Source organism: Lygodium microphyllum, chromosome 11 (genome assembly GCF_053477565.2).
Source record: "Lygodium microphyllum isolate KBCC chromosome 11, Lygodium_microphyllum_v1.1.10, whole genome shotgun sequence".
Lineage (NCBI taxonomy): Eukaryota > Viridiplantae > Streptophyta > Polypodiopsida > Schizaeales > Lygodiaceae > Lygodium > Lygodium microphyllum.
In genome coordinates this window covers 161,576,594-161,590,153 of record NC_141145.1, presented here as the reverse complement: position 1 = coordinate 161,590,153, position 13,560 = coordinate 161,576,594, and the positions used below count along the sequence as shown (strand labels likewise).

At 36.2% G+C, this 13,560-nt stretch overlaps 1 protein-coding gene across 4 annotated transcripts in view; it reads left to right on the top strand.

Moving 5' to 3' along the window:
* The window catches only part of LOC148029587 (uncharacterized), a 93,792-nt gene that overhangs the window by 22,730 nt on the left and 57,502 nt on the right, over positions 1 to 13,560 (top strand). Inside the window, exons 1-2 of one of the 4 annotated variants that reach the window (XM_087688459.1) lie at positions 12,069 to 12,531; positions 12,646 to 12,686. Coding sequence is in view for 2 of the 4 variants with exons in the window: in XM_087688456.1 (XP_087544582.1) it covers positions 12,646 to 12,747 (102 nt within the window). In the remaining 2 variants the exon portion in view is untranslated. Of the gene's footprint in view, positions 1 to 12,068; positions 12,748 to 13,560 lie in introns of those variants that run through there. The other 3 variants (XM_087688457.1, XM_087688456.1, XM_087688458.1) reach the window with 3 other exon arrangements.

Here is a 13,560-nt window from a genome sequence, read left to right as displayed (position 1 = left end):
CCGATGACCAAATTTTTTGATTCAAATTGAAGCTATCCTCTATGAGAAAAGAACTTAAGCTTGATAATTAGTTTAGTACAAATAAGTTATTACAATTAGAAGTTTGCTGATAGAAACTATCAAGAACCTATCATTACTTGTACAAGCTTGTAAATGGTTTGTATACTCAATTTTGACCTTGTAAAGCCTTGTAGAATACCTATGGGATTTGTGTACACTTTGGGACCTAAATATCCCTTGTGGGAACGTAAATACCTGGTATTTGTATATAACATGGAAAGACTCTGTAATACACGCCAACACCTATGAATCTTGTCTAAATGTGTAGCAACTTGTAAATCCTGATAAGAGCTTGAAATTGCCCTATTTCTTCAGCAATGTCTTCGTCTTTAGTCCTCCACATATGGGTACTTGTGTGAGGGATAAAACAGCGGACAAGGCTCTTTAGATGTGTTTCGAATCATTGAAGTGTGTGCAAAGTTCCACCCTAGAAGGTGGGGTTGTGTACCACTTCAGAATCCTAAGTAGTAAGGGAGACTCACCTCTCGTTTCTGTTACTACCTTGTCTAGCATCCATCTTTTCCCTTGACGGGATTTTATTGCAATGGCATGCTAAACTAAGAAGACAAGGATGACATACATGGATTGAAAAGGAAACTTTCAGCTTTCGATTATATCTATGGCAATTGAAAATTTTCAATTGACAGGAAGAGGGAATACATCATCAATTAGTGACCCATTGAATTGCTTACTTAGCCCTTTACAATTTATGGATTTATGAATGGAACGAACACGAAAGAGTCAAAGATTATTCAATACATAGTCTTAGAATTAATTGAAGCATGGGTATGGATATATGCTACTATAAACGACTCTATGAATTCCAAGATTTCACTAATGAGCAGTCCAAGCATGCAATTGAAAATGAAGATGATGGTTGCATTTATGTTTGTATTAATATGTAAATTAAGGCTTAAGTGAAAGGATTTAAAGAGATTAGAAAGTAGTTTTCAAGAAATACCCTTGAAATGCAAGCTTAGAAGTTTAAAAATGCCCAATGCCTTCAATCTCTTTCATGACTTGACCATGGAGCTTCAATGCCAACTCTTGTAGACTCGTCCAATGCTCCTCAGCACAAATGAAATCTCCAATGTCAAAGAAAAGGCTGATATGCAACTTCTCCTCAAATCTTAGTATACTTTGCAATGCTATTTGAAGAATGCCTTAAATCTTTACTATCTTGATACTTGACTCAAGAATCTTCCAAGTATGTTGATCCCAAATTCTGTAGAAAAATTCTTTTTTCAAGATTTGAAGGCTTCATGGAGAATTTTCCATGGTTGTCTTGTTGTTATAGTTAGGGTTTCAAGAGAGGATGTGTCAAAAAGAAATGAAGATAATATCCAATCCTTGCCATGGAGCCTTCGGAATGAAAGAATAACAAGATTTTAGAGTGCCTTGATAAGATTCAATATAGAGATATGAGGTTGGGGGACTGCTTCCATTCAATATAAACAGCACTAAAAAATGTGTTGGACTATGTACATGGTCCCTTGAGCTATTGTCATCCACAATTATTGTTAACCAGCTATTTACTTGATGAAGAATGCCCGTACACTATTGCTTGATGCTTGACAGTGTGGAATATGGAGATAAAGGAAGCATTCCATCGTGGAAGTTGAAGGAGAGCTTGAAAAGAAAGAGAGAAAAATCGTACATTGAAAAGTAGAAGAAGTTCCAATTGTATCCACTCCCCATAGCCTTCATTTTGTTTAAAGTGTGCTTTAAAATGGCTAAAAATTGGTGATGATTGGATCTTGCCAACTTGTTCAAAGCTCCAGTGAATAGCTCTAGATATGGTGTCTACTACTTGTAGAAGGACTACTAGTCATTGCCACTCATAAACCAAGGTTTGTATTTGTTGTACCTATGGTGAAATAGATTATTTGTGAAAAATAAGTGTATGATGGATATGAAAGGTGATTGAAAATGGATCAATAGCTTGTAGCTCTGATACCACTTGTCAAGAAGGAAACCGGAGAAGAACGAGAAGAGAGAGAGAAGGTTGCAGAAGAGAGAGAAAGACTAGAACTAGAGAGAGAAAGATAGGAAGAAGAGAGACAAGGTGAGAGCAGCAATGAAAGCTGTGCAAGAAGGTGAAGATGAAATAAACTTTTTGATCATTGCCCAATGATGAAAAAAATGAGTCTCTTTACATCCTTTATACTAAACTAGTGTACTAATGTCTTTTTAACTCTTTACGTTCTATCCCCACCTAAAGGTTTTTACCTTTAGAGACAAAAGAAGGGACTCATTACAAATGGCTTCAATTGTGGAGATAAAAGAGTACTACTTTGTTTCAGCATTACAACTTTCAAGGGTATAAAATCCTAGGGAATCTAAAATAATTTGATTCGATTCAAAGCCTAAGAGTAAGTCTCTCATATGTACATCTTTTGGAACTCCATAAGTGGACATGTGGCTACCAAATCTTCATGAAGATACTCTTGCAAATGGTAGATACTCACCTTTTAATACACCAAGATAGTAAGGGAATTGAAGGATAACATTCAGCCCTAAAATAGAGAATAGGCAAGCTGAAAATAGACCGAGAAATACTTCGATCCAAGGTGGGCAAAAGTTTATCCCCATGGATCTCTTTAAGGAGTGCAGAGAAAAGGGCCTTTGTTTCAAATGTGGAGAAAAGTATATCACTGATCATGCAACTAAATGCGTGTATAAGAAAGCCAAGGTAAACAACATGTTCACCATTGAAGAGTCGGGAGAAGAGAATAAAGTTCCACTTGTGATGGATAATGCTGAAGATAAGGACTATGAGGATGACCATGATCAATTTTATGATCCATTGGAGGGCTTTTCATTTTATCTAGGTGGTCACATACCCTGTGATCCAAGTGGAGATAAGTCAAGCAAGTTATTAGATATTGCCACTTCATCACCCTCTCTTATTTGAACTGGATGACAACATTCGATAGCTTGCTTGACTTATCTCATGTGGAGCGAAGGGTATGTGAAGATCTAGATTCAATGGAAACCCCTCCAAAGGATCATAAAACAGATCATGGTCATCCTCATCCCCAAGCATCCACAAGCTGATATACTCTCTTCATGTAGAGCCATCCAAATATGCCCAAATTCTTCCAAATTTGGGGTTGTAGAATGTATCTTGTGCTCACTACTTCGTGGGAAGATGTCATAATAAGACCGAAACTTAGAGATCCACTTCTCAATATCGAAAGGAAATGATAATTGGCTATTGTATTTGCGCAACATTATCTTATCCCTTGGCTTTGATGATTATAGACTAGCTGTCCATCATATGAATGATCATGTTGAATACCCATTTGGTCACTATTGCTTGAGAAATTTCTTCCAAAAGATTACTGAAATCTTGTTGTAGGAATTGACCCTCTTTGGCCATGGAAATTTGAACCATTAAATGTTCAAATGCTCTTCATTTTGTTGGAATAGATCACCCATTTCATGTTGATTGTTAGGAATTCCTTGTTTGCCTATGATGCCTTGAGAATTTGAATTGAGTGTTTAAAATGGAACTTTATCCATGTTTACTTGTGTTTTTTCTTTGGTCTCCTTATCCCCCATTTGAAATGCCATCCATTGTGAGAATTGAGCCATAAGATCAGGATTAGATTGTGATTTTTAAGATGAAAGTTGAGCATTAGACTCCACAATCCCATCAATGATTGACTTAGTTTGGTCAATAGCTACCACCAATTCATCGCGTCTTGTAGCATGACATGTTTCATTTTTACACAATTGACTATTCAATTGTCTAAGCTCTCCACGCACTTGAGCATCTTCGCATGGTCCATGGTTATTATCCATGAGAGAATCCCTTATTTGCTGTGTTAACTTCTGCTAGGCCTTGGCTTTACCTTTATGCCCTATCATTGTTATGTAGTCTTGTAGTACCTCTTGTTACAAAAATTGAGATAAATTTTCTAGAGAGCTTCAATTACTAAAGTTTTTGATTCAAATTGAAGCTAACTATACCCCTATGAGTGCAACACTTAAGGATAGTCAATTCAGTATAGAAAAAGTTATTGTAGCTAGAAATTAACTAATAAGAATTGTTTAGAACCTGTCATTGCTTGTATAAACTTATAAATGGTACGTATACCCGATTTGACCTTGTAAAGTGTCCCAAAACATTTATGGGACCTATAGATACTTTTTGGTACACTATCTGACTTAAATACCACCAATGGGAGTTTGCAAATACCTTGTGGTAGTTGTATATATGTAATACATTGCAATTTCTATAAATTCCTTGTCTAGTTGTGTAGGAACTTTTAAATCTGTGAAGGAGCTTGAAATTTCCTTGTTTCTTCAACAATTTTTTCTTATTCAATCCTCCACATGTGGCTACTTGTATGGGGGATGAAATGGCGGATAGGGCCCTCTACATGGGCTTTGGATCACTAAGGGGTGTGCAAAGTTCCACCACAGGCATGGTTGTACACCCCTTCGAAGTCCTAAGTAGTAAGGGAGGGTTACCTCACCTTTGTCTTAAATCATAATGGTGGTTATGCAATTGCTTACTTGATGAAGAATGCTTTTGGACTATTGCTTGGTGCTGGATAGTTTGGAAGATGGAGATAAAGGAAGCATTCCACCATGGAAGTTGAAGGAGAGCTTGGAAAGAAAGAGAGAGAAACCCTATCTTCAAAAGTAGAAGAAATTTTAACTGTATCCAAGCCCTTTAGCTTTCATTTTGTCCAAAGTATCCTTCAAAATGGCTAAAAATTGGTGATGACTTGCCATTTTGATCTTGATCTTGCCAAACTTGTTCCAAGCTCTAGTGAATAGCTTCAAATATGGTGTCTCCTACCTATAGGACTGCTAGTCACTACCACTCATAAACTAATGCTTGTACCCATTGTACTTGTGGTTGAAATAAATGGTTTGAGAGAAATATATGTAGAATGGATATGAAAAGTGATTGAAAATGGATCAATAGCTTGTAGCTCTGATATCACTTCTCAAGAAGGAAACTAGAGAAGAAAGAGAAGAGAGAGAAGATTGCAAAAGCGAGAGAAAGAGGAGAGAGAAATATAGGAAGAAGAGAGAGAAGGTGAGAGCAGCCATGAAAGTTGTACAAGAAGGTCAAGATAAAAGAGACTTTTGATTATAAGATAAAAGAGAGTTTTGATTATTACCCAATTATGAAAAAATGAGCCTCTTTATATCTTTTATACCAAGCTAGTGTAGTTGGTATTTTTCCTTTAATTTTTTCCAAAAACACTTATGTATTTCCATCTCTTTACACAAGTAGAACATGAGCTAGGATGTTTACCATTTAATAAGAGAGCTATAAGAGATCCAACAAGTGCAAGGACAGTTGAAAGGTAGTCTTGACCTGGAATCAACCCTAACAAGAGCTGCAAGAAGGGTTGAAGAGGAGAGGAGGAAAGTGTATGAGGCAAAAGAGGAGATTAGGAAGAAAATGATGTCGATTGAGCAATGTTGCTACATAAAGAGAGCAACTTCAAGGAGCAAGTCGCTCGTGTAAATATGTGATCTTCTTGTAGCAAGAACTCTACTAGAATGCAATCCTAATTGTGTGCATAGGGGATGCAAATAAGATTGAAGATAAAGGTATTAAACACAATGAACTCAAATAGAATAGACTCGGAAAATGGAATACAAGGCTCAAGTATGTGTACAAAGACATGAGTTTTCAGCATGTGGTTGCTCCATGATTAGAGAGTATTTGTATTGGACTTTGACCATTGTAGGTGCATGATGCAAGGTACTCTTATTGTTCAAGGCTTCAACAAGTTTTCTCTTTTTTGCTATTATACTTTTGACTTTTTCAAAACTTTGTTTTTCTCAACGGTGAACATGGTTTTTGCATGCTAGTCGGATGACCTTTTGTACACTTGCTTATTCTTTAATTCCAACAATATTTACATGAGAGAGAGAGAGAGAGAGAGAGAGAGAGAGAGAGAGAGAGAGAGAGAGAGCGTGTGTGTGTGTGTGGTCCCATTTACTATGTAGAAAAAGCCTAAGTTGGGATAGCCTCCCTAATGAGCTGTTCTCGCCCAATAGGCAAGAGCTTAAGGATCCATTGACTCGCCTTTGCCAACATGTGTGGAGATCCAGATTAGTGCCTTCGGATTGAAAAATTGCAATCATTCACGTGCTATCCAAAGTTTCTTCCCTACGCACTTTAAAACAATGGAGGCCCATTTTTGTTATGGATTCCTTGTACAAAATATTTTCCAAAGTCATTGCTAAAAGATTGCAAAAACTGTTTTCACAATTGATTCATACACGTCAGTATAGTTTCATTAAGAGACGGAACATCATGCATAATATTTTGAATGTTTGAAAGGAAGCTAATTTCCTATACGTAGAAGTGTTGGCTACTTCTAGCCTGTTCGATTGGCCAGATAAAGAATTTCAAAGAGAGATTTAATCAAATGGCTAGATTGGGACTGCCAAGTACGAGATGTTGTCATTCCTGGATAGTCTCATCTTTATTTTATGTGTTGTATACACCGGTACTTTATGGTGCCTAGAGGCTATAGCCAAATCTGGTTGATCTTATAGGATTGGCTTCAGAGCCATAATCCATTGCTTGGTTTTTAGCTCACTTCACCTTGGTAAGATTGGATGTTTGTAAAACTTGATGATTTTCAGAAAAGGTTGGCTAATCAGATCTGCCATAAGATGGTGGAGGATAAGTGATGGGTCATTGATAAAGCTAATAAAGTTTGGTGTGTTGGGGATAGTAAACAGAAGTGGTGGGATAGATATCTTTAATTATGGATGTCCAAGATTTCTTATGAGGGGAAAGTTTTTGTATAGAGATTGTTTATTGGTGGTCTTCCTACTGGGGATGTCCTGCATGTTTGCAAGATTCAACAAGGCCATTGTATGAGAATGTGTTTTTGTGTAATATGTGTACACACATATATAGGAAAATTACGATGATGTGTCATAGTGTAATTCACATACAATGGAAGTATGAATATTTGTAAATCAAGCTATAAATTTGAAATATGTATGGCTATAGGGATAGAGAGGAAGCTAAAATATGTAAATAAATCATAAAAGAAAAAATAAAGTGGAGAGACATCATGTCTATATGTAGGATTTATGTTCCGCTTAGCTCAAATATCAACCTCATGAGATTTTGCAGCGATTACTTTAGCTTAGCAAGGTTGAAGTTACTTGATATACATCTCTTATGGTTGGCAATAATGGCTCGAACTTGCTAATGGTGAGGATTGTATATTTGAAACTTAACCAAGAGAACAATCCCAAGTTATATGAGAAGAAGATTGAAATGGCGAAGATTCCATATGCATCTATAGTTGGCAGCTTGATGTACACAAGCTCAAGATACCTTATCTAGCATAAGGCTATGACTCAGTCCAAGTTGATCCCTTGTAGACACGATCTACTTGGGATTGAAGAAGTAGCTCTCGCAAGGGGAGACGGGGGGTCAGGGGGTGGGGGGGAAGAAGCAGAACTTTGGTACTTTTTGTGGTGAGGAACCATATAATCATCATATGTCTAAGTTGGTGTGAGTATTTTGCTTTCTTGTCTTTTGAAGAGCATCTTTGTGTTGTTGAAGCTTAAGCAAGAGAAGGCGTAGTCATCTTTGGTCCTCATACTCCTTGATTCACCATGGTGGTTTGAAGCTCTCTCCAAAGAGAGAATGATTTGGCCATTTGATTTGATAGTACAATGTGTAGCAACTTATGTAATGTTCCTTTGATTCTACCTTCATCTCTCATGATTGGGATGGAAATGGTCTCGTGGCACTATAACCTTATATATCCTTATCTTTGCTTGCAATGGATATGGAAGATTTGGTGAATGTGTGTAGATTGAAAGCTTAAAATGCACATATCTTTGCATAGAAAAGTCATATGAAGATTATGGTACTATTTTCATAATATACTTAGAAAGAGATTTCACATGATATCCATGTCAAGGAATCTCTAAATTTAGGAAATTCCTTAATTTTAGGACTGTTCGACTAGCCTAAAAATTTTAGTTTTAAAAAATAGAGAGAACATTTGGACAATAGTAAGTTTTGTATTTTGGGAGAGTTTAATAAGTTTGGTTATTTCTATCCTTGATAGTACTCAATCTAGAAAGAAAGGCCATAGAGAAGAGACAAGTATCAAGACACTTATCACATAATTTTCCAAGTGTCCCACTACTTATTATATCTCTTGATATGTGGTTGATACTTATCTTGTGCTGCTTCACTTTTCCTTTTTGCATTAACTATTCTATATCAATTTCCTTGGTGTAATCTCTTGTATAACAACTAAAGTTAGCTTAAATTCGATCCAATCTATCTCAATCATCATCGAATACCTCCATATTCCCTCTTCTTTCTTTGTTGTTTTACATAATAATAGACTCATAAATTCATTACAACATCTCTTTCTTGAGCTCTTTTTCCATTTTAAGGACGAGAAGCAAGCCATATCGATATATTGTTGGTCAATAATGGAGAAGGATGGTTTTTTGTTCTATATTTATCTTATAAAAATGAGGTATGCATATATATCTTTTACATGATCTTGTGAGAGTAAGAATACTTATTTTCGTTCTCATATTGATTGTAATTGAGCTCTTTCTTAAGGGACTTCGGATGAGTAGAAATACATTCCTTTGGTGGGGGTTGCTCATATTCAACTCTTAAATTGTCTCCATTTCTTTTAAGTTCTCATGGTTGTAATTTTTTAAATAATTGTCTCATTTGGGAGCTTTTCTTGTGAATGAGTGCATTGTATTATTGCAAGCAAACTCTAAAAATGAAAGATATTTTTTCCATTGTGATATATGTTTACTAATATAAGCCTTCTATATATCTAAAACACTTGAAAAGTGATATTTTTATATCTTCGAAGTATGAAACACAACTAAGAGGCCCTTTTTATAATGTCATATCTTTTTTTTTCATATCATTTAGACAATATCTTTTGAAGGCTATAGCATGGTCTTTTTGAATTGAGCATTGTACCAATATAATCGTTGCATATATTCACTTTCATCGTAAATTGTTTTACCAAATTTGAAATAATAAAACCAAGTCCAAAAGTGAGGGCTATTTTTAGCTTTGCCAAAGTTTTCTCTCTTTCTTTTCCCATTTGGAAGGAACTCTTCTTTTTTATAAGACCGTGAAAAGGAGAAGCCATTCGAGCAAAATGCTTGATGAAGTGGCAATAATATGAACATAAGCCAAGGAAATTGATGTATAATGAGGAAAAATGAGCTCTCTTTATAGGAAAAAAGGGACGAGCTAGTACGAAAAGGAAAAGTGGAGTAATACAAGACAAGTGTCCAACAACATATCATGAGTTGTGACAAGTGGTAGCACACTTGGAAGCTTGTGTGACAAGTGTCTTGACACTAGTCTTTTCCCTATGGCCTTTCTTTTTGGACTTAGCATAGCAACTAACAAACACGTTTCTTTTACTTTGAAACTTACGAAACATTTTAGAGAGTAAAAAATGTGGGGTTTCTTTTTGAGTTGGAACCCAAAATGGGGTTTTTTTGAGTTGGAACCCAAAATGGAGTTTTTTTGACAAGAAACTATTAACATGATGATGATGATGATGTGTAATGACTCGTAAGGGCTCAAGATTTTGGATAAGAGATTGATTTTTTGTGATTTTGTTTAGTTATTGAATTTTGTTAATCTAATATCTATTTTTGTCTTGAGAGTTGATTATTATAGGACTTTAGTCTTATTAATGAGTTATTTATGATATATTATGATTTATTCTCGATTTTGACATTTTGTCAATTTGTTTTGAAATGAGAATCATGATGTTGTAACTTGACTCAATCCATATTGTAGATAGGCTATTTAAATGTTTATTTCAATTTTCTTTGTATGATATATATGAATTATGATGCTTGAGCTCTAAACCATAGTATAGCTTCTCCAAAGACTAACTTTGACGTACGGGACAAGTCAATAATGGATCATGGATATGTAACATATTATTCTCAATTGACTCTATTATCACTCAAGCTCAATCGACCATTCTTTGTTTAAGAGAGTTTCACAAAGGTTTAGAATATCTTTCCCTAGTCAAAACTATTAAAAACTCTTATATAAAAAAACCTGTGTTTCTTATTTTATCCCCTCTTGAAAGAAACTTATGAAACACATTTTTAACGTTTTGTTTCTAAATATTTTTGTCATTTTTGGTTGCTATGGGATTGAGTACTATCAATGAATATAAACAAGAAAAATTTAGGAAGTGTTGTTAAAACACAAAATTTACTATTCTTAAATGGCATCTCTACTCTTTAGGACACATTTTTAGACCAATTCGAGACTCCTAGAATTTAGTAACCTCCTAACATTTAGGAAAATCTCCCATTAAGAAACCCCTCTTTCCCCTTTCTTTTCCCCTTTCTCGGGGAAAATCCAATATGCGTGTCATGTGAAATATCTTTTCAAGTATATTACAGAGACAATGCTAGAATCTTTATATGACTTTTCTATGTAAAGATGTGCGTATTTTAATCTTTCAGCTTACACATGTAGATTATACAAAGATTTTGCAATTACATCTTGTTGATTGTAACTTTCTACTTTAGTAGATGTAGCTCACACTTTTAGGCATTAATGCTTTCTATTTGCGTGTTTGACCCCAATATACTTGAGCTTGGTCATAGGCGTCCAATTGGGTAATCTAAGCTTATGTGGGTACTATATACCACGATCTTATCTTTTCCAAGTTTTATAGAGAGGTCACTATTTGCATAGATGATTTTGTAGCCCTTGAGGTGAGTTGGAGATTAGCATGACATCATCTATAGTAGAGTAGGAATCAATACTTTAGAGAGGACTACACTAAGGCCTTTGAATGTGCTAGTATAATCTACTATCTCATTAATATAGGGGCCAAACAAAGTAGGTACCACTAATATCCATGTTATACACAATGTTATTGGTCACCATATTTGAAAACCCTCTAGGTATATCGTCTCAATTTGATGAGATGCTCAGTATTTTATATGACACGTAAGTTTTTTTAAAGTACCTTTCATTTAGATGGATTAAGTCTCCAGCTATTTAGAAATCTAGGTATGCTATACTTAATACCATTGGAAAAGGACAAATGATATTTTCAACAAGAATGTCATTTGACATATGTAAAATTTAAAGCTTGTTTTGACGGAGAAAACAACAGAAAGTAGGTATGCTAGCTGTTAAATGTAGGCCTTACTCATAAGCAATTGTGTCACAATGTCAAAGGCTTTGCTAAAGCTTGCAAAAGAATAATGAATCCTCCTTCCATGTGCACAATCTTCCTCTATGATAACTCTTATTGTAAGCATTGAGTTAAGTGTATCCCCTCTCAAAACTAGCCTACCTTGAAGCCCTAGTGTGTATGCCTTTGCCTAGTTGCTCAATTAGCCCTCAATGATAGAAATGGAAACAATGGCATCATTATGGTCCAATATTTACTAGGGATTATGGGATTGAGGTCTCTTTAAATAAATGGCATAATAGTGGGATCTGTCCATTTGGTTAGGAATCCCTCATGTACGACACTATTGAACACGTGTGCGAGGAGTGGATCTAGTGTATCATGGGCATGTGATAAGGGTCCAACTACTAATCCATCATGGTCTTGGGCTCTCCGTGTTTGCAGTGTATCAATAGGATCCATAATCATCTTGAGTGTAAAGACCAAGGTATTCGGTGGCCTAGGTGTCATTGGATGTGGTACATGTCAACAATTGTTTTTCTAGTACTCTTAGGGTCCTAGGGGTACGTACTGGTTTGGAACAGCTTGCAAGATAGGCTAGAGCTGCATTCTTCATTGCCTAGGATTCGTCTCCATGGCTAGATTGGGCTTGCGAAACTTGAGGACTTCGTGAGACACTTTGGTTACAAGGTCTATGGACAAAATGGTGGAAGATAAGAGATAGGGGACTAAATGGTAAAATAAACTTTTGGTTGCACAAGGATAGTAAAACTAAATAACGGGATAGGCCACTTCTAGTATGGAAATACAAGGCATCCGAACAAGAGAAAGTATTTGTTTGGAAGCAGATGATAGGTTGTCTCTCAACAGGTGATGTGCATCTGATGAGATCCGCACATTTTAAAAAATTGACCAATGGCCCAAAAGTGTGGGCTTTTATTTCTGGATTAGACTTTTGTGAACCGTTGCACACCATCATGGGTTGTTGGGTGGGTAAATTGCCACCGACTCTGAGATTGCAGCCAGAACATCCATGTCTCTCTCAGTTTCTGCTTTTGGTCTACTTGGAGGACATGTAACGCATATATATTTGGTTGAGTTACAGAAATGCATGGTAATATTGGTGCGCATAGAGACATCCATTTAGCTACAGCAATGCATGGTCATATTGACCATATATTGGCGTTGTTGCCAATGCAAGTGGATTCCATGGTTTTAGCTGGTCTTGTTCTTTGTGGAGTGGCAGCTCCAGGGATGGAAATTATGTATATGGAGCTGGTTTTACTTGGTATGCCAGAAGGCCCTTTGCACATAGCACAATTTAACTTGATACTCTGAGAGAGAGAGAGAGAGAGAGAGAGAGAGAGAGAGAGAGAGAGAGAGAGATTGATTTTCTTTGCAGGTTGTTTACATGCCAGGACGTGATGCGAAAGGTATCTCAAGGTGTGAAAATCTTGTCATTTGTCAAACTGGCTATTGCGGTCTAAAACGACAACATGTTAAGGTTATTGCATTGAAACTACTTTCTTTTTCTACGTTCAAAAAATGTATACGCTCTTCCCTTGATAGATGGTCACTAAATACTAGCTCTTGTTTGTTAGCACATATGATGATGCTGCATAACAGTTTTGAGACAATTTACATTACTTCAGAAAGAGAACCCAGCTGCTACATAGGGCCTTGAGTCTTGACTTTGAACTACACCAAAAAAGTCCAAAATAATGAAACAAAAATGTCACGGATATGTTTGATGAAACGCATGTTAGTTTGCTGTTGAAGTAAAAGATGTTGGGGTTGAATCTCATTCCCTTAATGCCGTATAGTGGGCTTGTTATTCTTTTTTTGCTGTTGAAGTAAAAGATGTTGGGGTTGAATCTCATTCCCTTAATGCCGTATAGTGGGCTTGTTATTCTTTTTTTAGTTTGCATTCTTTAAATGCTTTTATTGATGCAGTGGATGTTTTATAGTTTCGCTAATTGTTAAGAAAGGTTATATTAGGCCACAAATAATGTTAATTAATATCAAACTAGTGGCAAAAACTTAAACACAGCCCCAAAAAGGGCTAATTTCAATTATCTTTGGTAGGACATATATCTGTCCAAATCCTATAAAAGGGACCAAGGGGAGAAGCATTACTTACCCCACATTGTCTCACACCAAAGATCATCATACTCTTGGGATTCCATGCCAGCAACCTGCTGCCCCACACCAGCTGCTTATGTGACGGCTCCAGCTGCTGCCACTACTGTCCCAGACACTGGTGACTTGTGCTGCTGCTGCTACATCGTCATCTATCCCATCACAACTGCTCCAGACA